The 26,782-nt window shown below is 35.4% G+C and overlaps 3 protein-coding genes across 5 annotated transcripts; 1 reads left to right on the top strand and 2 right to left on the bottom strand.

Moving 5' to 3' along the window:
- Positions 1 to 2,003: 2,003 nt before the first annotated feature.
- On the bottom strand, positions 2,004 to 5,470 carry LOC130738613 (heparanase-like protein 1). The gene is made up of 9 exons (XM_057590681.1): positions 5,165 to 5,470; positions 5,021 to 5,057; positions 4,488 to 4,668; positions 4,242 to 4,396; positions 3,900 to 4,133; positions 3,605 to 3,794; positions 3,389 to 3,514; positions 2,935 to 3,034; positions 2,004 to 2,698 (listed from the first exon to the last, which is right to left on the bottom strand). The coding sequence occupies exons 1-9, from the start codon at positions 5,369 to 5,371 to the stop codon at positions 2,330 to 2,332; spliced, it is 1,599 nt and encodes a 532-aa protein (XP_057446664.1). The 5' UTR covers positions 5,372 to 5,470; the 3' UTR covers positions 2,004 to 2,329.
- A 5,895-nt stretch (positions 5,471 to 11,365) lies between these two features.
- LOC130738612 (DNA-binding protein RHL1) lies at positions 11,366 to 18,919 on the top strand. 3 transcript variants are annotated; one of them, XM_057590679.1, is made up of 12 exons: positions 11,368 to 11,798; positions 12,571 to 12,681; positions 13,312 to 13,398; positions 13,524 to 13,744; positions 14,000 to 14,107; positions 14,411 to 14,621; positions 16,738 to 16,774; positions 16,858 to 16,892; positions 17,021 to 17,069; positions 17,746 to 17,780; positions 18,215 to 18,268; positions 18,393 to 18,919. In XM_057590679.1, exons 1-12 carry the CDS (start codon positions 11,460 to 11,462, stop codon positions 18,426 to 18,428), a joined length of 1,323 nt encoding a protein of 440 aa, XP_057446662.1. In that variant the 5' UTR covers positions 11,368 to 11,459; the 3' UTR covers positions 18,429 to 18,919. The 3 variants fall into 3 exon arrangements, with proteins under 3 accessions (XP_057446663.1, XP_057446662.1, XP_057446661.1); XM_057590678.1 differs by having other exon boundaries at positions 11,369 to 11,798; positions 16,735 to 16,774; XM_057590680.1 differs by lacking the exon at positions 17,746 to 17,780 and having other exon boundaries at positions 11,366 to 11,798; positions 16,735 to 16,774.
- Positions 18,920 to 20,170: 1,251 nt separating this feature from the next.
- On the bottom strand, positions 20,171 to 25,006 carry LOC130738611 (probable metal-nicotianamine transporter YSL7). The gene is made up of 6 exons (XM_057590677.1): positions 24,422 to 25,006; positions 22,740 to 22,894; positions 22,288 to 22,385; positions 22,057 to 22,191; positions 21,546 to 21,735; positions 20,171 to 21,447 (listed from the first exon to the last, which is right to left on the bottom strand). Exons 1-6 carry the CDS (start codon positions 24,852 to 24,854, stop codon positions 20,347 to 20,349), a joined length of 2,112 nt encoding a protein of 703 aa, XP_057446660.1. The 5' UTR covers positions 24,855 to 25,006; the 3' UTR covers positions 20,171 to 20,346.
- Positions 25,007 to 26,782: the final 1,776 nt, after the last annotated feature.

Here is a 26,782-nt window from a genome sequence, read left to right as displayed (position 1 = left end):
AAACTCATAGAAAATGTTTTGTTGTAATTTTAGTATTTTTCTCATACTTTTTACATAATTTAAAAGTAGATCTACAAAAGTATTTTAATTTTTATTGTGAATATAGGGCTCCCACGGGGAATTACAGAAAAGTAAACATATTTAGTTTATATTTATTAATTATATTGTAAAAAGCTTCTACATGAGGAACATTTTGCACGAAAATACTTTCAAGTTGAAACTAATATAAAATGTTTTAATTTAATTTTAGTAATTTTAACAGACTTTTAATTAATTTTAAGAATAGATATACATAACCATTTTAATTTGATTGTGAAAATAGGGATTCGACGGGGAAGAACGTTTTCATTAAAATATTTCCAATTAAAAAAAAAAACAAATTTTATGATAATTTTATGGGTTGAGTGAGAGAGGTCCAAGGATCAATTCCTAGATAGTGCAATTTATCAGTCCGATGTACCAAAAAATATCACATCTTTTACATGTTATAAATTGTGTAGAATTATTTAGAGATAGGTAAAACGAAATAAAAAAAACAAAAAATATTGTAATTTATTATTATTAATTTTTTATATCGTAATCATATTAATTAAACATAAAATTATATTTTTATTTATTTATTACTTATATAAAAAAATCCATATATTATAAACAAATTTTAGAGAGAGAGAGAGAAAGAGAGAGAGAGAGAGAGAGAGAGAGAGAGAGAGAGAGAGAGAGAGAGAGAGAGAGAGAGAGAGAGAGAGAGAGAGAGAGAGAGAGAGAGATTGATTGATGATGTTTAGGTTACATAAAAAAGGGAGATACGAAGAGGAATATTTAGCATGAAGATACCTTCAAATTGAATCTAATAGAAAATGTTTTAATATAATTTTTAAACTTTTTCTAGACTTTTTAAATATTTTTAGGAGTAGATATACAGAAACATTACAACTTTGTTTTGCGAGTTAAGAAAAACAAGAGATTTTACTGTGAATTGGTTTGGAATCCAAGGAGAGAGTCTGAGTGCACCTTGAAAAAGGGTGGAACCCAAAAGAGAGAGTCTGAGTTCAAGAGAATTATTATTGCATCCCTTCAATTTTGAATACTCATACGTATTTAGTTAGAGTTTAGGAAATCACAATGATTTTTTTTTGAAAGCTGAAATTATGATTGAATAAGAAATCTACATGAGAACAAAACTCTCATGAAGAGGGTAACACCGAACCAAAATAAATACAACTTACATCAAACCCAAAACCCCCTAAACAATGATAATGTGATTTAATATGTAATACATATTTTCTATCAAATTTTATAAGTTATAAATTTTGTAGACTTATTTGGAGATAAGAAAAACGAAAAAAAAAAAAAAATCATACAATTTATTATATTATTATATTTTTACAAATAAATCAAACAAATAATTCTATATATTAAAAACAATTTATTATATACTCAGAAATGTGCCCGTGCATCGGCACGGGTATACATACTAGTTATAGTATGAAAGAGAAAATTTATAAAGAAAGACAAAGAATGAGGGGGTGACACTTGTCGGAGTTGAAACTTTTTTGTTTCAAAAATAGTATATAGTATAGGATTTCCGAATTTTCCCAGCCAAAACTTTTTTTAATCACTCAACCAAAAACATTATTTTTTGTTGGGCTTCTTTAGTTCTCTCTTTACCTGACACTAAAATTAAAAAATTGTCACCTACAAATTTTTTTAGAACTGAATATTCAAGAGAAATTAAGCAGGCCTAGAGTCGTTCAAAAAAAAAAAAAAACAGGCCTAAGAGGCCATTACATCATTCATGACAAAAGCATGGAATTCCAGGGAACCTCCATAATCCAAATGATACTGGGAAAACTGTGGCGTTCCGAGAAGAAAATTCGTTACAATGTCCCCAGTATGACAAACAAAACATAACTCAAAGGAAATAAAAAAAAAACAATAAATAATCAACATTAGAATAAAAAAAATTTAAAATGACTAACAACTTATAAAATAGAAATAAAGGTGATACTGATGTCATCTGAAATTTTTTGGCATGCAAAAAGCATGTGGTTTTCCATGTAAAAGTGGTTGCAATGGAGGCATAGAGGGAGGATGGGGTGGATGCAAAGAGATACTGCATACTTCAACCGGAAATATTTATAATTTGAAATAATTGTTTATGACGATGAACTAATTTAAATAAAACATTTATTCAAGCATATGAATTATAAAACTAGTGAAGAACACCAGCAAAAATATGCATATAAGGTACCAAATATAAAAGGAATAATTAAATGGCCTAGGAAAAACATAAAGGAAATAATTTGTTGTTGATTTGCATATATGCTAACTAACTGGAATTAGCACATGCTGGTGCATTGAAGCTCTTGAGGTGTACAAACACGATTGAATGAGACCCTACTTTGATTGGAGAAGATGATGGATCATCAACTAGCAGTGGTTTCATTTCTGGGATGTCCAATGACTTGGTCAGCTTCAGTGGAGTTCCATTCAACAACACCGCATCACTTTGAATGTTTCCATCTTTGGGTGTCAAGTGATACTCTTCCCTAATTTGTGTATCAGTTGAGCTGATTGGAATACTTGTTAGTACAATTCCTTCATTTGTGTCCTCCGGCGGGTACATATTCATGTCATTAACAATGGAGACATTGAAGGTGGAGTTGGACATGTTTATGAGGAGCACAGTGATACCAGGCTGAAAAGAATTATACCAAAGAATTAGGCATTAGCTAGTGATTCAAATGACCATGATTATTAGGAACATAAGGTACATATAGATGGATCATTGAGACAAAAAAAGAAAAAGAAATTTTAAGAACACCAAGGGATCAATGTGGTTAAACCCTAAAAGAGAACTGAAGTTCAACCTTCATACTTACAAAAGAAAGAAAGAAAGAAAGAAAGACCAAATCATGATAAGAATAAGCTTACTCTTTTCTTAGAACAATGAGCATATGCACGCAAATATGGAGACCCTTCATGAGATACAGATAGCACATTGCTTCCCATTAGCCGATGCCACAAAAGAGCTCTGTTCAAAAGGCATGTTAGTTGGAGAAAAAGATTTTTCATCACTTATAGCATATTTCGATCAAACAAAATCAATTCTGGCATCTAGAAGCTATTCACGGAAGCTTCACCTTTCAAATTTGAGATGACATAAAGAGCTATGTTCAAAAGGTATGTTCATAAGATTTTCATCACTTATAACATGTTTGGATCAACTTATTTTTTCCAGAATCAATTATGGCATCAAAAAGCTGCTCACGGAAGCTTCACCTCAAAATTCAAAATTGATTTTAACTTATAATCAGTTATAAAAGGATTTCCAAACATTCACTTTTGTCTCGCTTTTATGAATAATATATAAAAGACAGACACTTACCCATAATAATCTGGGTTAGGAATGAAGGTTGAGGTGTTTAGCAAAGCATAGTTTCCACCAATCAGAGTTTGTCTGCAATAAACCTTATGGTTGAAGGTTGATGTCATTCCAAGCTGGTCCAAGTACCTAGTTATTCATTCAAAATACATTGACATGTCAATTGCAATCCTGAAAGGGGAAGGAAAAAGATCAATTCACTAGGAGATTTAGGCTGACCAAAATCCATTAACGAAAGTATGTGACACATCTTTTCCACCACTGTTATAGGCTCCACCGGACTCCCCAACCCATGGTCCTGCCCATGGCGCGAATTCCTCGACCGCTACGGAGACATCTTTGAAAGTTTGAGTGATTTGGCTCAAGAAATATGGATCCTGAACTTTGTTGATTAGAGTTTTATCAACACCTGCATTGATTTATGATAACTTTCTTAGAAACCAATCCCTATTCAACAATCAATTGCATAATGGCATGTTATTGGAAAAGCCTAGAAAGTAGAATCCATACATACCAGCACCAAGGTTGTAAATGTGGTGGGTCACTCCATCAACCACACCAGGTCCTACATTCTGTAAGAAGTTTTCAAACCACTCTTTACCATAGAAACCAGCAGGGCCTAACACCTTTGGCCTTGACTTAGGATTTGGGTATAGTCGATTCACTATACGTCTGAGCTTAGTGATATCTTTAGCATATTGAACACTGCCTATTCTAGCAGATACCCCTTCAGAGCATAGCTCATTTCCTAATAACATAAGATTAAACATGATAATTCATAGTGCATGACATCAATTTAAAAAAAAAAAACTATGAATTTGTAATTCAAAACTACAAAATAAAATATTTTAGCTACCTAATTCATATGAGTCTATTTGGTATCCTTTTGAAACTGTGTATTTCATGAGACTTATGGCATTTGTTGGGTTCCATTTCCCCACCCAGTTCAACTTGTCCTCCTTTGTGTTATGCTTTCCAATGAGGGCATTCAGGCTGAAAGTGAATTTCACTCTGCAAAATAGAAAAGAAAAAGACAGTTGAGGTAGTTGTGCTAACATTGTACATGCATAGTGATATTGAGATAAGGAAGGGAAAGTCGTACCCAGTTTTGTTTAAAAAATCATTTAATTCATCCCATCTCTTCCTGGGAAGGCAGCCTTTGCTGAAACCAAATAGACCATCATCTTTCTTTCTAATATTGGGGCATTTCTTTTGTTTCCCAAACAGATAAATAATCTGATCTTGTAGTGAACCGCCTAATCTGATTCTCAGGGGATTAAATGCTGCCAAAATTTAGCCAGAAATTAGATATCCGAATGATAATTAGTGTGTAGGATAACAATTGAGTGTAATATGAATGGACTTTCATCACAATCCATGAGAAAAGTATGTTCACTTTTTGTTTCAAAGTGAGTGTTAATGTACATATGCACTGATGCAAACGGGTATTCAAACATAATATATTCTTGTTGTTGCCTCCCCATGGAGATAAGAATTGCAGGTAACAAATTAAATAACCAGATTTTTCAAACAATTTTTCTAATCTTTAGAACAACCTACAAAGGCTAATAACCTTTTTTTCTGCATGAAAATTTTCTATTGACTATGATTTCACTTAAGAAATAGAAAACATACCCTTAATAGCATTTGATAAAATCTTGTTTCCCAAGTCCTGCAAACGTTGCATAAACATAACATGAGATAGTTACTCTTATGATCAAACTATGCATGGATATTAATGGAAAAAAACAGATTGAGTTATCAAATAAAAATAAACACCAGATTGAGAATGCCAGCTTGACCCCATGGACATTGGTTGTAATCACACTTGTTAGAAGGCCACCAATCTAAGGTTGCACATATAAAATTTTCATCTGTCGTAGCAATATTTGTCACCCCTCTCACGCTAAGAGTCACATCTTCCGCTGAAGATACCAAAAATAATAAGGGAAGAATGTAACAGAGAGTTATTACTTTCAAATCCATTGTTGAAAGAAAAAGGATAGAAAACACCACCACTAGAAGTACTACTATGCACAACCTAGAGATAGCACTTAACACTTTCAAAAAATAGTGATAGCACTTAACAATACTAGACCGAATCACTAATTTTATGGGAGTACTTCTGAGTTTTTGTTTATCTTATAAACTCTAATGAGAATGATGTATGTATCCATTTTCTTGGGCCATATATATGTGTGTATGAGGCATTAATGAAAAAAAAGTCGAATTTCAAAAAAAGTTAAGAAAAAGTCAAAAAAGTTAAATTCATTAAAATATATTTTATATTATAAATATTAAAATATTAAAAAATTAAATACCAAAATACATATATCATAACGTTAATATTCAATCAAAAAGATAAAATTGTATATTAGTATTAAACCATTTAGGGAATTGAGTTTAAGTATTCGAATTACATTTAATAATAATTAATATTATCTAAATTAATTATGAAATATTAAAAATACTTCAACATTAATTGTTATCAATTGAAAAAAAATAAAAATCTAATTATTAAAAATAAAAAATTGGTTACAAATAATTTAGAGTGAGGGGATGATGTCCCGGTCCAAGGCTGGAAAAGTTGTCCGACTCAAAAATCACTTACATATGACTTAAATTTAACCTCACCCCTAGAAGACAGCGGGGGTTCGAACTTGCGATCTGTCATCTGTCATGCTCCACTAGACCTTGAGGTTAATAAATAAAATATTATGAAAATGATAGTATGAATCATTAGATTTTATTTATCAAATAAAGTATTTTATATTAAAATATTAACAAAATTGACTAGACGACACAATAATTAAAAATTAATTATCATTTGAGTTAAATTTATAAATTAATATATGATATTTATAACATAAACATGGTAAAATTGACGAAGCACTAATGAGTAATATAAACATGGTTAATTTAATTTCAATAGAAATAATTTATATTATTGAAATAATAAATGGAAAAAATTGATGATAAATTTATAATAATAATAATTAATTTTATAAAAACAATATCATATATATATATATATATATATATATATATTTGGTTATACTCGGAAGATTAAATTCGAGAGGTGAAACTTCTATATCCGCTAAGAACCCAGATATCTAGGCGCCTGAATAGGCAAAGCATCTACATCTAGATTTAGCTCATGAGAAATATGAGAGAAGATGACGATCCAATCTCTGGCCAACATGTCACGAATATGGATAATCTTCTCCCCAAACGAACGAGGGATTTTCTCACTAAGCCAACTCTGTCAAACATCTTCTCCATAACAATTTCCAGTGCCAATAAACCTCCAACCATTTTATGCAAGTGTATAGTATGCTAGACCTCATAATCCAGAATAATATTATCCTTCATTCCTTTCCCCGCATTCGAAGCTACCCTAAAGTGGCCCGCACGAGATCATTAAGCGAAGGTCGAAACTTGATTGCAACCATTTTTTTTAATGAATTTATAACAACAACATTACGTAAGCTAATTGGCCTTTATTACTTGAAATTAGAGCTGTCAATTTGGGCTCCAACTCGAATGCCAACCAAGCCTAACCGTACTAGGCGGGTCGGGTTGGTTAAAATACAGTTTAGATAAACCTTATGCCAGTCTAACTTGACTCATTTAAGCACCACGTCAAGTAGGTTGGCCCACGGGTCAAACTTTGTTTTTAAAAAATTTGTTGATAAACTATGTTGGATTCTGATATTAGGCTAAACTATTTCAGATTTCAGGTTCAAATTTGAATTTAGATACTTGCACAAAGTGAATGGTGCAATTTTTTTTTGAAAAATGACTGCATTAAATCAAAGAAATCAGCGGCATCGAAGCCAAAATATCATTGTTCACAAATGAAGGCGCTTTCGGCAGAACCTGCTCCACCCAAACAACACCTGCATTGGTGGAAGCGTTTTGTGCCAAGAAATCACCAATATAATTACCACTACGACGAACAAAACAAAGTTCAACAGACTCCAAAAAAAAAGAAATAAATAAACAACACTCTCTAATAATGGAAATCAAATATGAGCCACCATCCAGAGGTTTCTTCCATCGTTGGAAAAGTTGAAGGCAATCCATTTCAAGGCGAACGCGGCGAAAACCCAGCTAGACCGCGAAGGGCATAGCCCAATGCATGGCCATATCATCCGCTAGAATCGGTGATGAGACACCATCATAACACTCTACAACAACTGCAAGGACTTCAGTTGCAAAATTCCTGACCACCATTCCCATCCCAAACAACACCTGCATTGGCGGAAGCGTTTTGTGCCAAGAAATCACCAATATAATTACCACTACGACGAACAAAACAAAGTTTAACAGACTCCAAAAAAAAGAAATAAATAAACAACACTCTCTAATAATGGAAATAAAATATGAGCCACCATCCAGAGGTTTCTTCCATCGTTGGAAAAGTTGAAGGCAATCCATTTCAAGGAGAACGCGGCGAAAACCCAGCTAGACCGCGAAGGACATAGCCCAATGCATGGCCATAGCATCCGCTAGAATCGGTGATGACACACCATCATAACACTCTACAACAACTGCAAGGACATCACTTGCATAATTCCTGACCACCATTCCCATCCCAGCGAAGCTAGAAGCATGCATCGAAGCGTCGAAATTAACTTTCAGCCAACCCCGCAGCAGATCGTCCAGGTAGCAGCCATGTCCAGAGCAGATCGTGGGATGTCGAGCCACGAAGCATGGAGACCCTCTACATCGCCCTCTCCCAGCAGAAAATTCAGCCCTCAAACAACAACTTGTTCATCGCCTCCCATAACACATATACTCCAGTTTGCCATAACGCAATGCCTTTTGGATATGCCACATTAAGGAACATAATCAGAATTTCCCTCAAAGTGGAGAAATTGTCCAGTCGTAAAGAAATAGGAAAGCCAAACCAGAAGCTCCTATTGACAATGCAAGACATCAAAACATGGTCCACGATCTCGTCAGAACCCCACAAAACTTGCAGCACAGGTCTACATCCAAACCAAGCCGACGAAGGACACTACGCATAGGAAGATACAAAGAGGCTTCCCTGGTGCAATGTGTTAGTATTGTTATTAAATTGTGTTAATTTTGGATATTTGGTTTATACTTTACACATTTGAACTATGTTATAAAATTTTCAATATTTTTTCACCACACTAAATTTGTCATAGGTAAGCTTTTATAACATTTTCAATATTTGTTTCTTCTAATTTTCCCATTTTGTATTTTTCTTCCTTAAACAAATCAGTCATCCAGCCAACCTGTGGCAGGTCAAGCCAAGTTCAACAATTTTTGGTTTTTTTTCCCAACCCACGATGAGGTCAACTCGTATGGGTTGGGTTGGCCCGTATTAATAGCTCTACTTGAAATAAATAGGGCTATCCACTTTAGAAATAGAACAATTAGAATATCCAATAGAGTTAGGTCAAATTTTCCTATCATGAACAACCTTGACACCATAGGGTGGAGATCCTTATCATAATGTACCAATACTACTTGTAGAAATAATTCTGAAAACCGTCATGACCTATAGCTTTAAAAGGACGTATAGTGATAATTGCTCTCCTTACTTCCTCTATAGAAACAAGACAAATGAACTTCTCCTTCTCTACATGTGGTATGGATGGGTCTTGTTCTCCATAATACAATGTCTAGATAGCTGGACGCACATAGAAAACATGCTAGTAAACAAATTGTGTGCTTCCTCTTGAAGCACTTTTGGATATGTACACCAAAGTCCCTCGTCTACAAAAGCCCATGGATCTTGTTCCTCTTCCTCCTCACCCTCGTTTGTGCGTGAATAAATTTCCTGTTTCGTTCATCAAACCTCACCACGATTTCATGTGATTTTGGCTACCAAAATAACTCTTCATGAAGGAGAATATCATCATACTCCTTTTGCAACGCCTACTCCAAACACATTGGAGCTTCGATTGAGAACCAACCAAATTCCTACTGAGCCCCTCGTAATTGCCGCTCCATTATCCTTTTTCCTATAATGGATAAAAACATTCTTAGTGAGAGCTAGAGAAACTTCCTGCATATTTTGTAGCTTAGCCACCAAAGACGTGAGATCCTTTTTCCAAGTTTCACCAACCAAATACTCAAAGGAAGGATAAGTGACTGCAAGAAAATGAGACGGTGTAGTCTACTTGTCTCCAATATCTATATAACACCTAATGAAGAAGGGTGAATGATCGGAATACAAACGGGTCAAATACTCCACATACGTCTATGGAAAATAGAACCTCCATGCTACATCCCCAATCCTCTATCCAACCTCTTTGCTAGCACTCTCAGTGACCGGATCCAGAACTTTTAAGTTATGGGGGCAACACACATGTATGATGAAAAGTTAAAGGTTACTATATGTTTTAAAATAATCGTTCACTTATTTATCCACTTATAATTTCAATAGAGCATTAAATGGTTTTTTTGGAATTTTTCTCACTCACTATTAAATAAGAGAATTTTTAAAATGCCAACTATTTTTTTTTGACATTTTTCTAACTCAAAATAAAAGATTTAAAATTTCACCCTTTTACAAAAAATTCTAAAAATCTCTTCCATAACATCTCACACCGACACACCCTTAATCTATTAAATTCTCTTTATCCAATCCCTAAAATATTTGTTCAAAAAATATTTCAAAACTAACAATAACTAAAATAAATTATATTTCTCATTCTTTTGATTTTCTTAAAATTTTAAATTGATTTATCCAAACTATGAGTTACTTTATTAGAATTCTAGTAAGATTAGAAGCAAAACAATTTTGATTCATTCACATCTAACATTTTCTTTTCATTTAATTTTTACTTACTCTCTTCTCTTATATTTCTTTTCTTTCCCTTTTTATATCTCTCGTTTCTCCATTTTTTTCTTATATGTTATAAGTGTAAGTGGAAATGAAGTGTGAAACAAACTTTATCTACCAATCAATAAACTTAATATAGATATATGTGGATTCTATGTGTGGGGCAGTTAGGGCAATTAAAACTGTAAAAGAAGAGAAGTTATACTATTTATGGGGCAGTGGGGTCGAATTATAGATATATTAGTATATATTACTACTAATATGTCAAAATTTTCGTGCGGGAATTTGCCCCCATAATGATATACGTGCATCCGCCATTGAACACTCTTATTCTATTGTGTTTCCTTTCATAAGTAAACTTATAACCAAGAGCTCCAAGGGAAAGGAAATTGCACTCATCCATCGTATCCAACATCTTCAGGGCTCGCGACTCCCAATAATCCCCTCCCGAAACCTCAGGAGGAGAACAAGTTTCATTTTAGTCACTCCACCCCAACCACATATCACCAATATGACGTCTAAGGTTAGTAAGGTAATTCAAGAAATCTTCTTTCTAGTTGGATTCAGGCTCGCATACATGACTGTCTACACCCACCTTCCCCTTCTTTGTTCAATAGCTACAACAACTGGTTGTGCACGCAGATCAACAACATAGGTGGCAAAGTCCTTATTTTGACTTCTAAGGCACAAGAAACTAGTTGCCCGCACTATGACCTAGTACCGCTTTAACTTCACAACACAGCTGATAGCCTTGGTTGCCTTAGGAAGAGACCGCCCTAACAAAGAAACGATGCGATTCCACAAGAGTGAAAATAAAAGGCTTAAAAAACCAAACAAGCTCCTTAACCCTCATTTGCTCATATGCGCCCGCACCTCCTCTAATGTTCCACGCTATTGTCCTTACTTCTTTTGTATCTATAAACACCTTAAAGATGGATCCTTGCAAGTTTCGTTATTAAGAAAAGAACACATAATTTAAAATCCCATGATCTACCCAAAGGGTGCCAATCGATCGTAGTAGTAAAAGTGGTTGTTCAAATCCCTAGGTTGAATGTTCGATCATTAGAAACCGCACTATTGAAAAGACATTTGACCTTCACCACACCCGGGTCAAAATCGCGAGAGTACGCTAAATCGCAGGACAACTTTGCAAGTTGTAAACATTTGCCAACTTTCCATTTCCCTTAGGGTAAGTGTACTCTTGTATTCCCGCTTGTGATTGTGAGCAGTGAGCACAGAAGAATAGAAAAAATGGCGCGAGGGAAGACGAAGAAGAAGAGGGACGATGATGATGGAGATGAAGACATGGAGGCGACAAACCCAGAAGTCACAGAGCGCAACAGGCTCAAATCCTTGGCCTTCTCCAACAACATTCTCTCTGAGACTCCAGCCAGAAGCTCCATCCACCTCAACCCTTCTTCCATCGTCGCCAAGCATCACGGCAAAGACATCATCAAGAAATCTCACAGGAAAAGCAGCAGGTTCCTCTTCTCCTTCCCTGGTCTCTTTGCTCCTGTTGCTGGTGGCAAGATCGGTGATCTCAAAGATTTGGGTACCAAAAACCCCATTCTCTATCTCGATTTTCCACAGGTTGTTATTCCTCTTGTTTTACTTACCCTTTTGCATTTATTGTTGATTTGAGGGGTGCTAAGAATTGGGTTTGTTTCAATTTTTGAAAAAGTTTATTTTTTGATGATTTAGTCATTGGAATTTGGAAGGGTGGCACTGCTTGCAATTTAGTCATTTGAGTGTGTGATTTAACATACTGAGCAGAAATTGAGAACTGCTTGTGAAGTTGTAATGGGGTTGACAATTTTATTCTTGGTGTCAGTGAATGGACTAACTGGAACTGTAATAAGAGAATTCTAAATTTGTAATGAAAAACTAGGGTTAGTTACTAGTAAAAGAAACTATGATGGAAGGAAAAGAAGTAAGAAGTAGAGTTCAAGAGGAAGAAATTCGGAGAAAAGCTAGAGAGAAGAGTGTGTACTGTGAGGAAAGTTTGCCTACACTCCTTCCCTCCAAGGCTCACCTCATGTATTCCCTTAACTTGGAGTGAACACCTTGATCTGTTCTTCCATGTTGGCTGAGGCTGTAACAGATTTGTCTGACTCAGCTGAAGTGGCATGTCCTGTTGTAGCATGTAATTAACAAATCAGATTAATCGGCGCTGGACTTAGCATAAATGGCAACTTGTTGATCTAAATCTTGCTTGAAGGAAATGGAAAGCAAGAGTGGAAATGTTTGTTTTGATATATCTATATATTTATTTTTTTGTCATTTAAGTTGTTTAACATTTTAGGGCTTTTGATTTGGTGTGTTGTTTATTGGTGACTGATGCATTTTCGCGTGTACTTTACAGGGGCGAATGAAGTTATTTGGGACTATTGTATATCCAAAGAACAGATACTTGACTCTACAGTTCTCTAGAGGTGGAAAGAGTGTTATGTGTGAAGATTTTTTTGATAACATGGTTGGTTTTATTCACCCTTCCTGGTTATTTTTTGTTTGCCTCTGAGCCATGAACTACAGGATGATAGATTAATGATCAAATTTTTAGGGGAATAATGAAACCTTGGTCAAAAAAACTTCCTCGTGCATGCTGACTATCCTTTTATGTCATGATGGGTGAATAGGTACTTGGGTAAGGAAAATAATGGTGCTGGTATTTCTTGTTATGTTCTCCATAGCATAAAATTAAGAGCCCTAAATGAATTAATCTGTAGGTTGGATGGAAGAATGAATTGTTTCTTCCATAATATGGAGCAAAATAGTAAGAGAACTAGAATTTATTAAGTGCTTTCATTATTCCCATTTCATACTCATTCTGTTTCTTTATTCCCGTGTTTGTGGTATTAGAGTTAATTTTTTTCATTACTGATTTGTTTCTTCTTTCTTCTTTATAATATAGTTATCTCTCGGTCTAACAAAGCTTATGTTCTTTCCCACTCCTTGTGCTTGTGACTTCTTGTTGGTCTAGGAATAAAAAAGTTTTTGCATTTCTTTTTTCTTCTTATATTACAAATATGTATCTACTGCATTGAGCTTTTTGGGCATGAATTCCTGTGTTCCTTATTTATCAACAATTTCTTGATTTTACTAGATTGTATTTTCGGATGCATGGTGGATTGGGAGGAAAGATGAGAACCCAGAAGAAGCCAGACTGGAATTTCCTAAGGAATTGTATGAGGTTAGGTATTTTTAGAGTGTTATAGTGGTCTGGCTACAAGAAGCTTCTGTATTTCCTCATTTGTCATGACGAGAATATAATGTTGTTTTTTCATGATGAACTCTTGGAATCTCCTTCTCTTTCAGGGACAGCAAGCTGAATATGACTTTAAAGGGGGTGCAGGTGCAGGTGCAGCTTCTGTAGTTAATCAAGGTGTTACCAGAACCAGGGTTCAACCTGCAGAGGAAGATTCACCAGAGACACCCATTGAAGATGATTTATCTGAGGAGAGTGAAATCAATTTAAAAGACACAAAGGAATTGGTTCCAGTCCGCCATTCAGCTAGAACTGCGACAAAATCATACAAGTATAAGCCAGACTATTTTAGTTTACATGATATGTGTTTCTTTCCAACATAAAGTAAAGAAAGAGTAATGGTGTAACAAAACATTACTTGTCATATGCTGATAGACCATCCCACATTGCCTAAAAAAATTAAGTTTTATTTTTGTGTGACTATTTAGTTTTGAGCTATTTAACTTTAAGTGCAATATCTCATTAAGTAAATTTTTTATCATTTATGACTTGAAGTCCTATTCATGTAGATCTTTTGTTGGGCCAGGTTTGCTGAGCCTTCTTCAGGTGATTCTGGTGAAAGCAGTCCTGACCTTTCCGAACATGAAGAAAAAGTAGAAGTTGACACTAGTGCGAATGGTCATAATACCGCAAATATCCTTATAGTTAGTTTGGTATCCCCTTAATGTTGGGGTGAAAAATGCAAGCTATGCTTTTGCATGCAATTTTTCAAATGAACCTCATCCTTGAATTTTGCAATTCAACTTTACTGTTCATAATACATCCAAATGACCGTTATAGTTTATAAGTTGATTGAATAGGAGTGTTCAACTAGATTTTCCTTTTTGATCTTTGATGTCTTTGATCACCACTCAACCTGGGCTTTAGAAGTTCATTGATCTTATATTCTATATCATCAGTGATTTTTTCTTTTATCTTCCTTAATTCATGGAGTACAGATAGAAACTGTAGTTATTGACATCGACGATGGGGGCGATGCAGCAGGAGATCAACTTCCGACGGAAAATAAAGAGTGTGCTTCCGAGTCAAAACGCAAGAAAGTGTATCAATCTGCTTCAGGTACTGCAACTACTGAAGTTGTTTCCAGTACTCGTGGCTCACTTGTTCAGGCTACTATATCTACATTATTCAAGAAAGTGGAAGAAAAGGTAAGCTTTTAAATTGTTAGCATGAGAGCCAGCACTTACCAGTTATAAAGAAAAATGTTCAATTATTTTTTTGCATCTCTTTTATATTTTATAAATGTATAATCATGCCAACACTAGATTCCTCTCTTTTTGTACTTAAAAGGAACTATGGTAAATTAGCATCTAAGATTTGTGATTCTTTGAAATTGTGTGTTGTATGTATCTCTTTTTGGGTGACATTGTCTGTATCTCTAAGCAACTAAGGAAAAGGTTATCTTGATCTCTAACTTGTCATGGGCTATAGATAAAACGTTTAATCTGGTATTGGAGGCTTAAAGTAAAATCCCGCTCTCATCATGTATCCAAGTTCTCTTCAGATGCCCTCCACCTTTCATATTCTTTATTTCTTTTACTAATTTTTTTAGAAGATACAAGGACATACTTGTTCGGGGAAGTGTAATTCTTTTGGGTATATATATTGGTGGGACAGGGATCAATATATAACAAAATACAACTTTAATATCCTGAAAAGTTTGCTGCTGATAACTGTAATTTCATGATGGAATATGAACGCATGATAATATTTGAGTATTTTGTTGTCTGCACTCTACGTAGCTAAGGGCCCGTTTGATTACTGGTTTGTAAAATTGTTTAGTTTTTACAAACTGAAGAAGAAAAGAAATCGTTTGATATGAATCTAAAAAACCGTTATTATTTTTAGTTTTAGTTTTCAAGTCACGGGTCTTTGAGTTTTGCAAAGCATCTCGTTTACATTGTTCTTTTTTCTTTTCTTCTGAATATCAAGTTTTAAAAATTGCACATGAAAATAATTTTTAAATTCAGAAAAACTGAAGAGCATCAAACAACCCCCAAGTATTCCTTTATAAGAAGCTGGGAGAAAATTTTGGTCGATGTTTATCTTCATTGCCAGATTGTGATGATGTTTTCAATGAGTGGAACTGTAGGTAACTTGGTATCATTTATGTCTCTATGTATTATTGCCTTTGAGTGATAGATCTTAGTGCAGAATGAATTCCCACTAAAACAATGTGAAAGTTGACAAAGTTCCTCTGAAGAATTGTGTGTAATGTGATGCATGTAAATGTATATTTAATTATTTATCCAACTTCTAAGTAGGCACAGGTGGGATTGGTTTTCCGCTTATTTGTTTTAAGTAGTGTTGTCTTCACTCAACCTGATAGTTAGACTGGGCTAGACAGTTTGATCTGTGACTTTGAGCCCAATATCAAGTCACTATGGCTTAGCTCATAAAGCCATACCTGAGTTCAAGACCAGGTGGGATCACTTTGGACTGGTCAAAACCAGTCAATAACCAATTGAGCAAGCCAAATTTCAGGCTGTTTTCATTAGCTTTTTGTGGATATAAACACTGCTTGTGCTATAGAAGGAAGTATTTAAAAAAAATTTGGGCCTTAGCCAAACCAGTCAGTCCTTTATCTATTATTTGTCAAATTCTATATTTTCACATTTATTACTTTTATTATTCTATATCAATACCCACTACACTACTAATCCCGAAGTTTATGGGCTATTTCAATTTAAAGCACCCTTCTGAAGCTTTTACTTCCAACGGGTGCAAGAGATCTGGTGGGTAAATGGAGGAAAAATAGAAAAGGAGAGGACTGAGGAGAAAGAAAGAATGGCAGAACTTGGGGGTCTGGACTCTGGATAGCAAGATGAAGGACAATATTGTGGTGGCAGGGGTGAGGGACGGAAATTAAAGCCAGCTAAGTGGGTACTCATAAAAGTTATCCGTACCTGGTAGGGTACATACCCCATTAAATGGGTCGGGTATGGGTAATTGTCCAATAAATTTTGCGGGTTTTGGTTTGGGTACATGTATTCTAGTACCCAACCCTACCCATACACGTATGTAAGATAATAACCTTCACACATATGTTGTTTAATTATGCAACAAAATAATCTCAATTAATGTATTTTTTCTCTTCGATTAAACCTTTAGAAAACTATCCAGTATTTCAGCATGATTTGGAAGATTGTAGTTTCGCTTTATTTTTCTCTCTTAACTAAAATGGATCTGAATCATCTGATAAACTGTCTGGTGTTCAATACCGGTCAAATTGATTATCTCACCGAAATCTTATATTTTCAGAAGGCTCCAAGAGATTCAAAGAAATCTTTATCATCAAAAGGTTGTTCTCTTCCTAGTTTCTTTACATTATTATGATCAAGGTTATGAATGCTGAATAATAATTTTCCTTTTTTTGTTTTTCAGCTTCTGGCTTTGGTTCAAAAAGGAAGACTGATCTGGTTTAGTTTTTTCACTTAATTTCCTGAATCTCTTTTTGTTCAAGTGGGAATGAGAATCTTCCTTAATTTGCAATTAAGTGCTTTTTGTTGGAGTAGGACACGGGCTGAATTATTGGCTATTGTTATAGGATGAAGGATCAAGAAAAAGGGCAAGAAAGACCAAGGACAAAGATCCAGGTGAGTCTTCTCCCTCTCTCCTCTCTCATTGGCTATGTGGTGTTACTGTTATTATTATTAAAAGGTAGTAATGGATCTTTGGTCAGACTGTACAGAGGAGTACATTTCCGGTTCCTTTTTGTAGTAATGTAAGAAAGAAAGAACACCATGAACTTAGTAGTTAGAAGGGGCCAATCAGATACAGGTGAGATGCATGATATTGGAGCTTTGTTGAACTAGAAATAATATAAAACTTGTGAATGAATTGGCACTTGTTTGGCCAAGTTTAACATGCTTAAAGCCATCAATACATGGTAATACATTTTTTCAGTGTTCATGTTTTGGTTGATCACAATCTTTTGAAGGCTAGTTTTAAGCAATTACTTTAGATATATATATTTAGAATAACAATTTGGAGTCCACTTTAGAATTTTTCTTATAATTAGTCTTTCATATAAATTTGGGTTTTGTTGATGCTGTGAAACTGACTCAGACGCATAACCATCAAATAAGTAGAAGAAACTAGACGGACATTGTATGATTATCCTTTTATGATACCTGTCTTATGTAAAATAAGTTGTTTCTATCTATGTGTTCTCTTTTCAGTTGACTGCTTATCTGCATTGAGATCTTTTTTGTCTTAGTAAGTTGGTTGTTCATATGAAACTGGCAACCTAAAAGTTCTGTAAATTTTTAGGTGAAAAAGTCAAGGAAGAAAGCAAGGATTCCAAGGTGAGTTTTTCTCATTCTTGGAACTTTATGCCTTTCTTTGTGTGAGTTTAGTGATTAAATCTTCTTGCAGTAGGCTCTTTTAGTGTTAAAGCAAACAATATGCTTTTTTTTCAGGCTTCAAGTTAAAGTTGTAAGATTTTTACTGCCTTACGCTGAAGGATACATTGAGAAGATATGCTGTTTGATTATGATTAGTGTTTTGCCCTATCTTTAGATTGACATTGATTTATGCTATGTCATACGCATTAGATTTAGTTCCATAGTTCAATTTAAAATTTCATATGATATTCTTCACTCTAGGGATTGAATTAACATAAACCTCAGCAATATGATTACTTGGTGCTCTTAACATCTTAGGAAATAAGAAACTTTACAGCTGTATTACAGACAGTTTCCTTTGAGCTGGCAGTTTGACATTTACATAATCAATATAGGTTGAAGATGATGAAGACGATGATGACATTGAAGAATTCTCAAATGCAGCAGAGGTTATTCTTCCTAACTTCATACATGCTTTCACTTACAAGCTGTGTACCCACACAGATTAGGAATCTAGCAAGAATGGTGCTAACCTTTTGATATACTGATTGTGTTTATCAATGTTCTATTTAGGGTACTGATGCAAGCGATGAAGACTGGGCTGCTTGAGAGTGTGATCTGAGTTGTGGATACTAGGCACATAGATGACAGGGCAAGGTCATGCTAGTAATGTGATGATGCCCTTTGACTTGTTAAGAATTAAGATAGATGAACTGTGAGGACTAAGCTTTGCATACCGATCACTATTCACTTTGGTGCATAATATGGGAGAAGATGTACCTTGGGGTTATGATAGGGAAAGAATGATACTCGTTCACTGTTAACCAATTCAATATTTATCTCACAGAAGGTAGTCATTACCTAGTGTTATACTTTCAAGTATCTTTTGAAGAGGTCTACAAGGATGCATTGACACTAAAGAAGCAAGATTATGGACATCGAATTTAAACTAGCATGTGCTTGTACTTAGATAAAACAAATGAATTAAATTAGTGTCCCTGTTTTTTCAATTGAGTTATGAATGTTCTTGATGTTGATGATTGACAATTGTTTATCTTGTATACTTGTTTGGGGGTATTATTTCCATCACCCTTCAACCATCCTCCTCTCTTTATCTCTTCAGTTTTATCAAGTATGAGCTTCTGTTGTTTTTACCCTCTTGTAAAAAAATAGATTTGACAAAAATTTTTTTTTTTTTTTTTTTGGTCAAAGACAAAAATTCTTTAGAATGCACTCAAGTAACACATGCAAGGGAAGTGCATGTCCTAGCAGATAAGAAGAGAGATGATTAAAAAAGGAGGAAAAGTTGTAAATATTTTAAAAGTAGGGTGTAAATACGTTCAATTTGTTAATTGTTTGGCTTGGAATTAGGATTTGCTTATTTTTTCTTTCTTACCCAAAGTATGGTTATAGCCGTGAGACTAATCACTTGTCCCATGGGATCAGTGCACTAAGCGGTTGGAGTCTGATCAAGAAGTGTTTTCCATTCACACGAGTTGAAAATCTCTTACCACGAGACACGAGTTGAAAATCTCTCTACCGCCTGAATTTCCTTATATCTACTGTCAAAAGAAACATTAGATCAAACGTGAGTGACTTCATGTTTTAATCTTAACCATTCATGATTAGATCAAACCGTCGTGATTTATTGTCACATTTTCATATAAAAAGATCATTGTCACTAGATACATCTTATATAGGTTTTTTTTTTTTTCTTTTTCTGAACCCCTTTTTGATTAAAAAGAATTCAATGACTTTCTCAAAATTAGAAATTCGGGAAGTGTCACCCTTAAAGCTTTATTTCATCTATGTTTATAATTATAAGTCTTTAATAAATTAATGTTTGCATATTTAATTATTTTTCAAACTCTAGGTTTTTGAAATTTTTTCTTTCGAAATTTAAACTTACTAATTATAACTCTAAAAGTCAAAGCTTTCAAAGAAAAAAGAACTCGTTAAGAAGGAAGAGGCCTCAGTTCAGAATCTCTCAAATTCAATGACAAATTGTGCCATCTGACTCCTCCAGGATCAGATGAAAGTTATTGAGATGCCACCAATGTACATGCAATACAGTGAAAAATATGACATGATAAGAGAAAGCATGTCGATAAAAAGATGTTTCAGAATCCCGAGATGATACAATGAAATCCAATCATGTAGATATATACTTTCTTTCTAATATATTATATATCTGATATATTACATACATTAATACCTTTTCTTCATTGTGTTTTGTTCAACTATGTGGCTAAAGAAGTTTAAAGAGCAAACTTAAGTGATGTTTAGCCCATTTACAAGGCAGTAACAACTCTCAAACAGTAAAAAGACAAGGAAAGCTAGCAACATCCTCGTTTAAACACTCTCCAACATATTTTGTGATTGGTTTTTTTTAAGAAGACAATATATTTGGCCGAACTTTTAGAAAATGTATTGACATTTTGAAAAGCAAACTAATCAGATAGAATATACGGAAGAGTGTGCTGCAAGCATATTTCTAAAAATATACAAACTCATTTCAAACTTGACCTTAATTCCCTAAAAAAGTATCAACCCTTTGATTTGTGGCCCTTGAGAAGAACCTCATGCAAATTGGTGGCTTAACTCCAACAAGAGCAAGTACTGAAGCAGGAAGTGTCCATATTCCATCCCCACATATCAAACCAGAAGCTACAGCTGGTCCAAATGCATCTGCCTTAGCCTTGTCAACCTTTTCCCAGACATATAATATCAAACTTCCAACACACATGTCAATGGCAAAGTAAGGCCCTGTGTAAAAAGGAATTGCCATAGCCATTGGAAGTGGTATGAACCTCCCTCTCTTGCCCATTAAATCTTTGATCAAGTTTATCACAACGGCAGCACCAAAGAAGATATAACATAGCATGAGGCAATTTTTGGGTAGCGAACCGAAGCCTTGTACCCCAAGTATGGCCATGTTGCGGAACACAATTGCATTTGGGGCAGGGTACTCACTTTTATGTGTCCCAAGGTCAGGAAAGGCCTTGTAGAAAATCCAAAAGACACAAGGAGAAATCACACATCCCATAGCTGTTCCAAGTATTTGGCTCACAAACATGGAGCGCGGTGAAGACAGCGTAAGGTAGCCGGTCTTGAAGTCCTGCATCAGGTCAGAGGCGGTGGAAACGATGTTCATCATCACTCCACAGGCTGCTAGGCTAGCAAGAACTCCACCGTGTGATGCACCGGCCCACGCTCCGATTGTAAAGATGGCGAGCTTCCCGTAGGTGGATACTAGGGACCAGTCTGTTAGCCCGCAACCATAAGCATTGCAGAATGCTAAGGCGGGAGCAACTAGGTAGATAACAAGAATGTAATACCATTTTAGGTGGGGAAAGAGGTGTGGAAGAGTGGCGGTTGAGATGGCAGCAATAGCAACATAGCCTCCAACTGCAAACCATGGTGGAATCTGATCTTTAAGAAAGAATTGCTGGCGGCGCTGGTCATCGTAAGTTAGCTGACTCGAGGGAGAGTCCTGATCAGCCACCGGAAGAACATTCTCCCTTTGTTTCTCCTTGATTTGATAATACAAACCCAATAAGGTATGAGATAGCACCTTTACGAAGTTGTATAAACCATCTCCCAGGATCATGGCTATGGCTATAAATACCTGAACTCAAGATGTAAGGAGAATCCTATTAATTGATATACCTTAGAAACTATGCAAACTAATGTGACTCTATAGGTGCTTTGCATCAGGAAACTTACCCTATATCCTTGGATTCCGTGAAGGCTACCGTCACCGAGGCCCTTATCGTACCAGTGACCCTCTTGGTTTTCTATGAGAGGCCACATTACTCCCCAAGAAAGAATTCCTCCAAGGAGCACTGAGATATTTATGATATATGGGCAAATCATTCCCACTCCAACATAGATTGCAGCAAAATCAAAATAAAACCTGCAAATAAGTAAAGATTAGATTGACACATACAAATTAGTTGGACTAATCTGAAGTTCATATTAATGCACGTTTTTATCTTAGAATAAAATCCACCTATGCTGTGTCATAGTCGGTCTAAGCCAGGATATAGGTGGAATGCTGTGTTAGGCTTGTGGCAGACAATGTTAAACTCGTTGTATCTTCAAAATGGATCATGTGATTCATATAACCGACTTCACTAAGTGGGATAAATTTCTTGTTTATGTTTAATTATGTTTTAACTTAGGATTCATAAATTTGATTTAAAATGAAGGGATGTGATGTGATATGAAAACGTACTTGTTTCCAAATGCTTTGAGCCCCAGTGAGGGGAAGGCTTGGAATCCACATCCATCAGAAGCAGTGTAGAACCATTGAAAGAAACCCCAGAAGAAGCTCAATCCAAAGAATTTTCCCAACACTTTCACCTGCTTCCTGGAAGAGTGGAAAAGAAGCAGTAAATTAGTATGATGGATGTCTAACTCCTCATGCGCTCACTTCTAGTAACATGGAGTCTGCTACAGTGCTTACTTTGCTAGTTTGGCTCCTTGAGGAGTGTGGAAGCTGTTGATGAGATGGGCAGTTGCTGTACCACTTGGATATGTCAATTTGAATTTTATGACCATAATCTACATCCAATAGTAGAAGCAAAAAATTAATCAAAGACTGTGGCATGGCAAGGGATACTGATAAATAATTGCTAGAGGTAAAGCAGTAAGAATAAATCATTTTATTACTTAAAAATACGTTTCAGCAATGATTTTCAAAGACTGAAAAATGCAAAGGTAAAAAAATGATTCTATGATTCGATTGATTCTGAAGCCAAAATCAATCATGGAGAGAAGCTTTTGTGAGTAGCTTCTAGGTGCCAAAACTGAGTCTGTAAAAAGAAAAGTTGATCCAAGCCTCATCAAGTTTTCTAAATTATTAATATATTCATTTATGGATACTGAAGTCTCAATATTTGAAGAATGTGTCATTACCTTTCTTAGAGGTACAACTGAGAAGAGGCCAAGAAAGCTAACAACAAAGAGAAAAGCAATGATCCACCCCAATTTTGGGTCCTTAAAATCACTGGTGTCTGAGGATTGCTTGGCTACATGCTCACTCATTGCAAAGAGGTAACTCCCAAATCCTCCTGTCATGACAAGAATTTTTTCATTTAAGTGAGTCAATCATCATGACATCAATAAAAAACTGTTTCTTGATCATAACCAGCTTAGGCTTCCTTTTACAGTTATAACATCAAAATCTCACTCTAGAGTTTCCTTTCTAAGATTCCAATTTTCTTAAATTACTATGACAACATTTCAGCAAGATTAAATAGTTTCCTTTCAGGTTCAGATACAATACAATCAAAATGATACATGACAGATGATCTTGAAAAAAAGTAATTATGAGATAAGAAAAAGTAAATTGAAACTTTAGCTCAGCACAAAAAAGAAAGGAAAAAAAGAAAAAGTAAATTGAAACTTTGGCTTCTATGCTTCCTGAGTCAGGACATTTGGTCTAGTAATTAATGCAGCCCAAAATTTTCCAAATTTGCTGGTATGATTTGAAGTTTGAAAACAAAAGCTTCATCTTTCATGACAGGATGAAATAGGTGACTTTTCAGCTCTTCTCCTGTTGCTATTTATAGGTTCATTATCATGTAGGCAGTGATTGATAGTGAAAAGTAGCAACTAGCAAGTAACCTTTTCTTTTCAAACAGAGGGAGTTAACTTTAGAATTTGGAAACTAGAAAAAAGCACAAAAATAGTAAAACTATTTACCATATCACGAAGGTGAGCACCTGGACTAGTTATACTTGGTTTGTGTTTGGATTTCAGATACATTTATGGAAAACCCCTTTTTTTAATTGATTGTGAGACCTGACTTGCCACTGAAAGTGCTTTTAATAGCATGTTTGAATCGACTTATTTTCTCTCAAAATCAATTCTGACACTCAGAATTGATTTTGGCACTCAGAATTGATTTTGGCTGTAGAATCAATTCTAGAAGGACCCAAATATGCTGCAAGCCTTGCTAATAAAAATTCAAACACACACTCACCATTTCAATGGTTAACATCTTTGTGCTGGTATTACTACTTAGATTTTATTTGCAGTTCTGCTGCTTTCTTTATTACAGGTTGGGGTACCCTGTACCTCCAATAAATGCATGATTTTGTTTATCAAAAAAAAAACTACTTAGATTTTATCTGTTGATGTTTTTTTTTTTCCAAATGATTGAACCGGGAGCAAATGATTCGATTTTCTTCAGGAGGAATCAAATTAATAGTCAATTCAACACTAGAAAGCATGCTTAGCTCAAATTAGCATCCAGTAGAATCTAAAACAGGACCGAAAATCCAATTATTCAAAACTTCTTGTCAATTTAAATTCAAGAAGCATGCTAGCAAGATTAACATGTTAAGAAATCCTTCTACAATCGAGTCTAAACCCAAAATTAATTATGCGGAGAAGCTTCCTTGAGTAGCTTCTAGGTGTCAGAATTGATTCTGACGAAAAATAAGTTGATCGAAACATGCTATAATCAATCCCAGATCATATTTAAACCCATGAACTAAACAAAGGGGTCACAGTAACAACTGAAAAAAAATAGCAATAAGAACAGATTGAGAAAGATAAAGAGTGATGAAACAGAGAAGGTAAGATAAGGTTACCACTATAGGCTATGCCAGAGGAGGCAACAACACAGGTCTGGATGACAGTGTTCTCCTGCCTAGTAAAAGGCTGCTTCAACCACCCAGACCTCTCCAAGAACTTAGTCCAAGTCTTCACAAAGAAAAATCCCAGAAGTCCAGCAGAGACATTGAGTGAAGGAATAATCCCAGTGGTGAGGTTGAGCTTCATGACAATGAAACAGAACAGTATGCTGAGTGCAAAGCTCACCACAAAGGCCCTCACTGTCAGCTGGTTCCTCCATGAAGGAACAAGCAGGTGCTTGAACACCCTCTCCACAGAAGGCTCTTCTTCTTTCTTCCCTTTCAGCTTGTGCTCATGTTCATCATATTCATCACCACTTGCATGGTCATGGTCATGGTGGTGATGATCATAATCATCCATTACCCTGTCTTGATTCCCGTTTTGGGCCATGTGTTGGATTGGAAAGTGCAGAGGGTAAGATCGCAATTTTGTGGATGCAAGTTCGGAATCTACAAGGTTTGTATATGTAGTAGGAATTCCAATTGGGTTAATGTTGGTGTTTACTTTTATTCCAACAAGTTTGCTGAAAATTTGAACTTGGAAAATAGGTGGTCTAAATTGGCACTTGAAAAGACTTTAGGTGAAGTACTCTATGTTTGTATATGGCTTAGTTCTATCATTTTGTGTTTTTTCCACATGAAGCTCTATTTGACTATTCTTTGGCATCTAACAATTGGTGGCTTAGAAAGGTCTGAGCGACACGTGAGTTGCATGGATTTTTTCCATGCAATAGTATTTATCTTCTATTGGCACCATACAATTTACTAATTCTTTTATTTTTTCTTTCCATAATAATTGTATTATTAAAAGGGAGAGATATCATCCATTGGATTCATGGTTTATCAATTGATGAACCACTTCCAAGACCTAGGAATCTAAGTAAGATGGTCTTACTGCTAACCTTATTTCAAAATCTTTTATAATATTATTTCAGTTTGACGCATCATATACTAATTAGAGAACTTGATCCAAGTGAGTAGGTTTTATTTTTAATATTTGGCATGTAGAAAATTCCAACTGAGTGACTTTAAAAGTATTGGCAGTTACCATGGAATGTGAGGTTCAGAGGGGCTCTCCTTAGGGACCCTTCTCCTATCAGCCACCATAGTCCAGCCATTTCCCTTACTCACCTTGTGTTCTTCCCACCCTCTCACACCTTCTCTCTCTAACATCTCTCTAGAATTCTACCCGTGTGAGATGCACCAGCAGCAATTGACAAAACAACATCATATATAAATAGTTTCCAAGACCTTGAAACAGTCCAACTAGTAAGTGAGATGCCAGCTCCCCTCCTTTGCAATCAAAACATTTTCCAAGGACTAAAAAATCTCCAATCCTTACAGCACCAGACACCTAGAGAATTTAGAATTCTCAGAATCTAAATCAGCCATATCAGAATAAGTCACAGTGCATCAAGACAAGAGCATGGATCATGTGTCCATTCATAGATGGAAAATGAGAAATTTCCAGCATTAGCCCTTAGCCACAGCCAAGCCTTAAATTGTGCCTTCTCAAAGACTTCATTGGAATCAAGTCCTCTCCCCTAAACACTCTGGAGTTCCTCCCCATCCATATCTGCCATATAACTGCAACCCAAATTACCCAGCATCCTCTCCTTCGTGGACGCCACATAGGGGGAAGTTGCAAAAAGTTGTCCTTAATTAGCATCATCATGGAGCACAATTTCATACCCCAACCAAGTATTTATTTTTGACCACACCTTCCATGATTGGGGGCAAGAGAAAAACAAATGAGATGTAGATTCAGTAGAAGAAGAACAAAGCTCACATATACCATCTATTGCAACATTCCTCCATATCAAATTTTCTTTAGTTTGGACACGGTCAATCATAGTTTTCCATTCCAAAGCAACAGCGTTTGAAGGGGCTGGGGTCCACGAAGAAAGTTCACACATGTTTGTGGGTATAAATTCCACCCCCCTCTCTTTATCTTCAGTTTTATCACGTATGAGCTTTCTTAACCTCCTGTATGTAAGGAGAACTCAGGCAGTTAAGTTTGTTGAGTACCACACTGAGTGAGAAAGGGCTTAAAGGCGAGATACTCTTTCGCATTATCGGTTCGGAAGGCTTTAATCTTGACATCAAACTGATTTTCAGAAAGGGTTTTAAAACTTTGAAAAGCTGCAAGAGCCTGTGACTTATGATGCAGTAAAAACAGCCAGCTATACCTAGAAAATGCATCCACAAAGACTATATAATATCTCTCACCAGTCCTAGAAGGCATTGGGGAAGGCCCCCAAATATCAGAATAAACCAATTCAAGAGGCTTACGGTAAACAGAAAGAGAAGAATAAAAAG

Source organism: Lotus japonicus, chromosome 2 (genome assembly GCF_012489685.1).
Source record: "Lotus japonicus ecotype B-129 chromosome 2, LjGifu_v1.2".
In the NCBI taxonomy this organism is placed as follows: Eukaryota; Viridiplantae; Streptophyta; class Magnoliopsida; order Fabales; family Fabaceae; genus Lotus; species Lotus japonicus.
This window is presented reverse-complemented; position numbering and strand designations above follow the sequence as displayed.

Bases quoted from the DNA above. Each gene is read 5' to 3' on its own strand.
- LOC130738613 (XM_057590681.1), bottom strand. From the start codon at position 5,371: ATGGATTTGAAAGTAATAACTCTCTGTTACATTCTTCCCTTATTATTT. The intron at 3,515-3,604 runs GTCAGCCTAAAT...ATGAATAACTAG, and splicing joins ACTTTCGTTAATGGATTTTG to GTACTTGGACCAGCTTGGAA. The intron at 2,699-2,934 runs GTAAGCTTATTC...AATTCTTTTCAG, and splicing joins CTCATTGTTCTAAGAAAAGA to CCTGGTATCACTGTGCTCCT.
- LOC130738611 (XM_057590677.1), bottom strand. From the start codon at position 24,854: ATGGCCCAAAACGGGAATCAAGACAGGGTAATGGATGATTATGATCAT. The intron at 22,895-24,421 runs GTAACCTTATCT...TTGTCATGACAG, and splicing joins CTCTGGCATAGCCTATAGTG to GAGGATTTGGGAGTTACCTC. The intron at 21,736-22,056 runs GTACGTTTTCAT...ACTTATTTGCAG, and splicing joins CTCAAAGCATTTGGAAACAA to GTTTTATTTTGATTTTGCTG.
- LOC130738612 (XM_057590678.1), top strand. From the start codon at position 11,460: ATGGCGCGAGGGAAGACGAAGAAGAAGAGGGACGATGATGATGGAGAT. The intron at 12,682-13,311 runs GTTGGTTTTATT...TGATTTTACTAG, and splicing joins AAGATTTTTTTGATAACATG to ATTGTATTTTCGGATGCATG. The intron at 17,781-18,214 runs GTGAGTTTTTCT...TAATCAATATAG, and splicing joins AAGAAAGCAAGGATTCCAAG to GTTGAAGATGATGAAGACGA.